We start from the raw sequence: 8636 nt of genomic DNA, 5'->3' as shown, positions 1-8636 counted from the left end.
CTATTTGTATCTATTTGTATTTTCTAACTAAAAATTTGTATTTACGCAATGAATAATCTCATAAGTTTTTCATTTTTGCTTTTATACTCGACTGATTGATACATACCTGATTTCAATATGGAAATTCACCGAAAGAGAAAGTGTGATAGAGTGTCGTAAACCGGTAAGTTCGTTACTGTCGAGAGCGAAATCTGTTAGTCAACGACGTGGATCGCTTGTGAACAGTATAGTGACAAGTTTCTACAGATATTTATCGTATTCTTTAGAATAAATTAATTCACGCAAGTTAAATTTGTGCGATTGATACAATATCTTTTGGTTTTGTTTGTTTTCAGCCCCTTCCTAATATATACACACATATATATATATATATATATATATATATATATGTATATAGGTATGTCATTAAATACTTTTACTATTTTATTCTTTTTTAAAGTAACGGACAAAATTTATACGTTGTACATTAATTTAATTAACGGAAAAGTTATTTTAATCTTCCTAATTATTTAGATTAATAGTTTTATAAGTGTGTTCAAAATTTTAAACTTCTCTTTGAAAGATATAATTTTAGGTACTTTTTAATACTCCATTAAGGAAGACCATGTTGCAAATTTTAATGATTTTATTTATCTGCTCATTGGATTTACTGAGTGCTCATCCTATGGAGGAACCGACAAAATTCACTCTTGGCAACATACAAAATAATGCCGAAAACGCCGTACCCTCAAAGCTGGAAATAACAAAGGTAAAATTTTTTGCTTATAAAATATTCGCGAAAATAAATAAAATTTCAACTTTTAGAAAACGCCAGTCAAAAAAATAATTATTAGATCATCCTTTCATTGATAAAAGCAATAAAACAAAAGTCATAAATCTGAATTGAATTTAAAAATCTACATAAGAAATTCTTTAGCTGTACTCAAAATTCTAATTAGATTCTCGTGATTCGCCACTGTAATCGGCAGGCGAAGTCAAAATTGCTATTTCGTAGGAATTATTAGAACGTGTCGGCGATGCTATTAGAATTGGCAGAGGAAGGTTTGTCAATTTGATAATATTGGCTAGAAACAACATTATCAATCGAGCAGAGGTAATTACTGTAGCATACAACGACAATTTATTTCTGATAACATGATATTTGCGGAGGCCCATTTTAATGTAATCTCCATTGGAATTTATAGAAAGTCACCGTATGTTCTATTAAGTGTATAACTAAGTTCTCGCAGTTAAATATCAAAATTTTTTTATTAATGCAACAGGAACAATACAATTGTTTTAAACAAAATATTTTATGTTTACATATATTACCTACTACCTTTTGCCATCTTTCAGGCAGCATACAAATGCTGTGGCGAAAGAATGTCTCGTCTCTTGACGCAATGAAGTCGTCGACCCATTTTATAACACCTGCTTCATTTTGAAAGTACGTTTTGGAGACACTGTGCATCGAATAAGTAATAATCAAGCGGCGCAAGGTGGGGAAAGAATTTCCCATTCAAGATTATCCAGCGCTTGTTTGACTTTATGAACAATATGAGGCCTTGCATTGTCGTGGAACAAATTGACTACGTCATTTTGAAGCAACTTTCGGTCGCTTCTTTTGAATTTCTTGACTCAATCTTTGACTGATTTTTTAATCAGTTTTTTGGGTAATTATGCAGAGTAGAGCCTTTTCCGGCAATAACAATCTCTTTTATGATTTAAATAATGATAAAAAATAGGAAGAAGTCGAAAAATATATACACATATATTTACTTCGATTCATATACTGAGTAATAATGTTGACATTCTAAAGTCATGTGCCTCTAAGCAGAGGAGGAGGTGGGATGGGAGTCACTTTGCGTGAAAAGTCGTATGCCGCTACTATATATAACATTTTCAAAGAAAATTATTGTTTTTTATTTTATCTCCCTCCTTATTATCACTATTTGAATTAAATATTTGAATTAAAGATTATTATCAACATTGCAGCCGAAAAACATCGAAATTAGGAAAAGGCCCTATTCTGCATAATTAGCGTTTTTTGAAAGATTGAGTCAAGTAATTGAAGAAAAATGAACGACAATGCCTTGAAACGACAAAGTCATATTGCTCCGCAATAATGTGAAGCCTCATGTTGCTCATAGTTAAACAAACACTGTATCATTTTAAATGGAAAATCATTTTCCACTCAGCATACTCTCCAGACATTGCGCCTGATTATCACTTATTTTGGTTGATGTAGCACACCGTCTTCAAACCACACTTAATAAAGCAGATATCAATAAGAAATGGGTCGACAAATTCATTGCATCAAAAGATAAAACATTCTTTCGCCGCGGTATTCGTATGCTGCCTAAAAGATAACAAAAGATGATAAATGCAAACGATAAATGTTTTTATTAAAATCATTATATTTTCAAGTAGAATAAAACTGTTGAAAATAATGTTGAAAAAACGTTTCCCCGTAATGTTGAATAACGATTACAAGTAAACGTCTTTTAATACATTATAAGTATCCGTGTAAGAAACGTTAGAAATAACGATTAATTATAAACGTTTATGAAACCAGTATAAAAACTATTATAAAACGTTTTTTTTTATTGTAAAAGAATTATTTTAAAATATTTATTTATAAGTTTAGCTAACGTTTTTACAATATCTATACAACCCATTTTTATAATAAGTCCCCGAAGTTCATTCACTAAAAAAAATGCTTGTAATTTTATATATAAATTACAAGTATATGTAAAATTACCTAAATATTACTGGAAATTTTCTGGAAAAAGCCGGCATAGTCTTTTCTCTCAGGTTTCTCTCTTATCATATTCGATTTATTGACTTAACTCGATTCTGAGTTAATGGACTGATCTTTTTAACTGCATTTCTTGCACAATTTAGCTCTTCTTTTACAGCTAAACAGAACAATAAACAATGACTCGGATCGAACTAAATCGAATACGCTATCTAACACCACATAGTAAATAGCTAGTGAAGGGGCAGTTAAAAGAGCGAAAATAAACAACGTGACGTCCAAAATACGTCCCTAAAACTGTTCCACTTTTATTTGATATCAAATATATCATATTTTTATCAAAGATAAGCGAAATATTCGAGATGTTCGATTTAAGTGGACATATTCTGTATAAAATTTGTTGTTATTCGTTTTGTATTGTCTTCTTCCTGTTTTCGTTGGTTATTTTATTGGCTTTTGTCAATATCTTTTTATTTGTGTAATTTTTAACTATTATTGACATACTGACAAATTTTCTTTTTTTACAGCAAATAAATAGCGAATTTAATCTTGATCCGTCAATTGTTAAATCTGATAAACCTCAAAGTCGCAGCTCAATACTACCTATACAAAATACCACGCCAATAGTTTTATTTCAACCGCAAGAAATAATTCGTTTAGAAAATGAGACCGCCCAAGCTATTTTAGAAAAACGAAAACTTGACAACATTAGGCAACTTTTGGATACCTTCTTGACACCAAAGCCACTCGTTGATCGAATTAAGGATGAACAAAAATATGGTAATAGCGGAGATAAATTTATTGGAATCGGAAGGACTTTTATTAATGGTTACGAGAATTTCAGCAATTTTTTGAATAACTTAATAGGGGTAAGTACATTAAAATCTAACTCTAATACACAATAAATTAAATTAAATTAAATTAAACAACAGTAAATCTATTAATATAGTAAATAAGATAACTGGACCTTACCTAAGCTATGATTTTTTTCTAATTTTTTGCTAAATACAAAATTTAAAATTGGTGATCAGATTCAAAAGAGACAATATTTCTGGACGTTAAAAAAATATGAAATATTTTTAAATATTTACATTGGTGCAATAAAGATTATAAGAAAGAGCAGCATTAAAATTATATTAATTATGTAATATAGGTTAAATTTTAGTATATATATTATTATTTAGTATTATTATTTAGTATTATTTTAGTATTTATGTTTTTCATTTTTTTTTTAATACAAAATGTTAAAGAAATGAAAAATAAAGTGGTCCAATGTTATTTTTATAATAAATTAAATTAATACAATATAAGGCTTTTCAAGATAAACTCAATGTAAATATAATGATGTAATGAGGAAAAGCCAATGTGAGCCATCACCAGTTGTTCGTGCGAACAAAATATATATTAAAATTAAAATTAAAATACAGACGTTTCAATGGTATTGGATCTTCAGTGTACAAAATATGATTGGTAAAGTCAAAAATTATACATTTGTAAGCGCCAGAATCATCAAATCATTGTTAACCTATTTAACTGTCACTATTTAAAATCTTCAATGTCTATTATATTTTACTGAATAAACAAACTGCATGTTTTAGAAATTATCACTAAAATAGAACAGTCTAAAATGAATTAATATAGTCAAATTATAAAATTAAAATCTAAAAACTTACGTTGAGATCAGATTAACAATGGTTTGTTATAATACATTGCGAAATTATAGAGAGATATCTTTATTGTGTGAAAGTTCAGATCTAAATGACAAGTGAATGAGCATTAAGCATCCAGCTAGACTGTTTAAGGCTTTGATTTCTATAATATATATATTTGACTTAAATATATACCTACATTCTTCAACAAAAAAAATAAAGACAAATATATACTAAATTAATTTAAGTATAAACAATTAATTTAGTAAATAGAACAATTTTTTTTCTTAGTGTAAAAAATATTACATCAACCACGACGTTCTGCATTTTCTCTTACAGACAATGATAGAATAAACGAATTGAACAATAAACTGATGATGTCGAGTCAGACAAACAGCCCGCATGACTTATTAATATTATTTATTGAATTACTATGTAATTACATCAAGAAAGTCATATTGGATATTTTAAGCTAGGATAATATAATTAACTTTATTAAAATAAATCTAATTAAAATAAATTTAAAAAGTAAAAGAAATCTCTTCAGTAATCTATTTAAATATGCAATACAGTAATTTGCAAAAAATTTTATGATTTCAGTTCCCTGTTGATATCGTTAAACAAACTTCTCGAGGAATAACACAAACGTTGGATAAATTAGGAGCACGAATCGTCGGACTCGCATAATAAATATAAACTAAATATAAATTAATCAAAACAATTAATCAAATGTATATAAATGTATTAAATAAAATGTTATATTAAATATTATAAATAAATAAATACACAAATATATATATAAGTACATGACTGTATTAAATAATGTAAATTATAAACAATCAAAATATAAATGTAATAAATAAAATTTTATATATTTTATTATAAAAAGTTTTTATTTAAAAACCGTGCAAAATAGAATTATAAAATTCCTTTAATGTGATATATGAGAAAATATTATACATATATTATACAAACATTGATTTACGATAACAATAAGAGTAGAATTGTAATATGTACGCTTATTAAACGTAAATGCTGTATAAAAGTAAATAAATAGTATAGGTATATGGCATGTATGTATATATAAGCTAAACCCCATATAGCATAGAAAGATGGCAGAAACAATGCAGAATGATTTCACTAAAACATTGCAATGTTGCATGGTAGTTGCGAAATGTTACTGAATCATTGTTGTAAAATTCTAACAATGTTAAGATGTCCGCTTTTTGTTATATTGCAACAAAACGTTCCAGCAATATTGCAATGTAATGTATCTGGATAAATTTTTTACGAAGACTCTCTGTGAAATGAAAATGAAAACTACTTCTATACATATATCTCACTAACTTTAATTTTTCTACAAATCGCGTTTCTAGTGATATGTGCTTTCCAAAAGCAATTTTTTATGATAAAACAATAAAATATTTCAATAAATATAGTATTAATTCTGAAGGATAAATTTATTCGTAAGGATAAAGTATGTATGTGTGCTCCGAACAAACTATAAATATTATCCACATTAATGTAATAATACAGTCGCTTAGTAAGTTAATCATAGATTAAGTTAATCGCAGTGATTCTTTTTAATTCGAAGCCACTCCAAGTTAATTGAAATCGAAAAAATAACGGTATAAAATTTATCAATAAAGTTCAGGCGCTGGTTTATTCTTGCGCTCATATCAGGCATAAATATATTATCGATCACATAATTAATATTTCGATAAATCATTTTCAGCAACTTAATTGCTTATCGTTTTATCCGATAATGATGCATTGATTGTCCAAACTCGATATTATATCTTTTGACTTCAATCTTTTGATTTCATATTTAAAATAAATATAAACTTAGCTAATGAAATGGCCATCAAATGATAGATCAATAAATTTTTTATTTAAATATAAAATGTATTATATTAATTATTATATCATAAAAACGACTGTTAAACTAAAAGACTGTACTAAATAAATATTGTAAAAACTTATATTTTTATATTATTATTATTGTAACAATTAAAGAATTACAGTTTTGCAATATTTGTAGAATATTACAAGCATATTACTGATATTTTGCAAGCATATTGTTAATTTACACTTCTGTAATACTTCTGCAATGTTACATTGCAATTTGTAATATTGTAACATTGCAATATTGCTTCAATCTTCTGTGCAGTATGGGAACTGTTCTTTTATGGTAATGTAATATACATATATAATAATTTTTATTACGTATGAGTAGTGTGAAACGTATTTTATACATCAAGAAGTAGTTGATGAAACACATAAAGAGAATTTCATGTACAGGATGCTTTCGTATTCTACACATCACAGTAAGTCGAGTTGCCTATCTACCTATGGGCAGGAGCACGCTTTATTGGTAACGCAGATCGCGAGAGTCCGATGAGGAATAAGACAAGAAAAACCGAATTTTATTCTAGTATAATGTAAAATTCAATAATATTATATAAAATATGTATTTAATAATACAAATAATATCTGACTTAATCTAACATAAATGACATTTAAAAATACATATTTAAAAATATATAATTATAAATATTTATAATTATAAAACAAATATTTATTACATAGACATTTCAAGACAAAAATATTTGCACCATAATTATAAATATTTATAATTATATATGATTAAATATTTATTAAATATCATTTATATTAGATTAAGTCAGATATCATTTGTATTATTAAATACATATTTTTGTATCTTATTATTGAACTTTACATTACAACAGTATGTAAAATTAAATTTCTCTTGTCTCATTCCCCGCCGGACTCTTGTCATCTAATCTAATTCTCTATTACCAGTAAAACATGCCCCTACCCATGAGCAGACAGGCAACCCGACTTACTGATGTGTAGGTTGCGGAAGCGCCTTGTACTAATATAATACGAATAAAGAATAATGTTTCATTAAAATAAATGTTTTTTAATTAATTGCATTTATAATTTGCAAAAAGTATCCCTTTAAATAACTTATTAAGACCCGATTGCATTAACGTTACTTTGATTTTAAGTGAGACTTAAAACTCTTTCTGTCTTTGTCTTTTTTTGGTTTTAAAACAAGACAGATAGAGTTTTAAGTCTCGCTTAAAATCCAAGTGACGTTGATGCAATTAGGATCCTAACAGTAGGATTTAATAACTAGATACACTTTTTAAATACGTTAATAAAAAATTAAGAGTAGACCGGGGCTAGTTGCACATAGGAGCAAGTTCAGCAAATGCAAATATCTAAATAATATATAAATACGTCTATGCTTGCTTAAGGTAGTACAAAGATAGAGATTACACTTAATACAATAATTTATGTCCAGTTGTCAACAGCCAAACATGTGCGCTTTTTCGTTTTCATATATCAAAAGTAAAATTATTAGGTGAGTATTCATTTTTAATTCATCTGCGTGGTAATTAAATAAATTGAAGCGATTGATAACAATCAAATGTGTTTTTTAGATACAAGTTATATTAATATATTTTTTAACTTTAATGTTCAAGTTGATATTGAGTTTGTGCAGCTAATATCTCATAACTAACCTTATAAACTCAGCTGTTCAAATAAAATCTGTTTTTATCAATGCTTTTTATTCTATGTTAACGATTAAATATAGGAGAGACTGGGGCATCATGAGTTACAGAAATTCAAACTCTTAGAAGTGCTAAACATAAACATTTTTATATCATTTTTTTTAATAATTAAAGTATAATGCATATTTTAAAATTTAATAAGTATATTTAATAAATATTAGTAGTTTTTAAGAAAAAAATAAAAACATATTTTTTTCTTAAGAAATGACCCATGGTGCCTCATACCTGGCGTACTATAAGTCAAACACAAAATAGTAGGATTATGCAAGAAATAACGGAGACGAAAGTTGAAAATTAACTTATACGTATTATAAGTTTAATTAACTTATACATTCTTAGCATAGTCACTAATATAATAAAATATAATTAATTATTATTATAGAGTAAAGATTTTAATTTTTCTAACTTTGTTAATTAAAACATTTTAAAAAAATGTTATAAATTATTATACTTAAGATGAAAATAATAAAAATTTGATTAATAAATATACATAATCCTTTTATGTTTTCAATAATATATAACCTCATTAAACGATTATCTTCATGGCTCAACTTATCCTTTGAGGATGCTCAATATATAGGTGGTACATATTGATCCACTTTGTATCTTTGTAATTAACGTAATTTTTTTCCTATTTACGAGAGATAT

The 8636-nt window shown here is 26.7% G+C and overlaps 1 protein-coding gene across 3 annotated transcripts; it reads left to right on the top strand.

The window, feature by feature from the left end:
- The first annotated feature begins 73 nt into the window (after positions 1-73).
- LOC105154807 (uncharacterized) lies at positions 74-5274 on the top strand. 3 transcript variants are annotated; one of them, XM_087407475.1, is made up of 5 exons: positions 77-163; positions 575-748; positions 995-1093; positions 3265-3606; positions 4987-5274. In XM_087407475.1, exons 2-5 carry the CDS (start codon positions 605-607, stop codon positions 5071-5073), a joined length of 672 nt encoding a protein of 223 aa, XP_087263601.1. In that variant the 5' UTR covers positions 77-163; positions 575-604; the 3' UTR covers positions 5074-5274. The 3 variants fall into 3 exon arrangements, with proteins under 3 accessions (XP_087263600.1, XP_087263601.1, XP_011068835.1); XM_087407474.1 differs by lacking the exon at positions 995-1093 and having other exon boundaries at positions 74-163; XM_011070533.2 differs by lacking the exons at positions 77-163; positions 995-1093 and having other exon boundaries at positions 487-748.
- Positions 5275-8636: the final 3362 nt, after the last annotated feature.

Source organism: Acromyrmex echinatior, chromosome 6, assembly GCF_024713525.1.
Source record: "Acromyrmex echinatior isolate Ae372 chromosome 6, ASM2471352v2, whole genome shotgun sequence".
In the NCBI taxonomy this organism is placed as follows: Eukaryota; Metazoa; Arthropoda; class Insecta; order Hymenoptera; family Formicidae; genus Acromyrmex; species Acromyrmex echinatior.
This window is presented reverse-complemented; position numbering and strand designations above follow the sequence as displayed.

Coding starts and splice junctions, on each gene's coding strand:
- LOC105154807 (XM_087407475.1), top strand. CDS start 605: ATGTTGCAAATTTTAATGATTTTATTTATCTGCTCATTGGATTTACTG. Junction 749..994: donor CAAAGCTGGAAATAACAAAG/GTAAAATTTTTT, acceptor GCTATTTCGTAG/GAATTATTAGAACGTGTCGG. Junction 1,094..3,264: donor ACATTATCAATCGAGCAGAG/GTAATTACTGTA, acceptor CTTTTTTTACAG/CAAATAAATAGCGAATTTAA.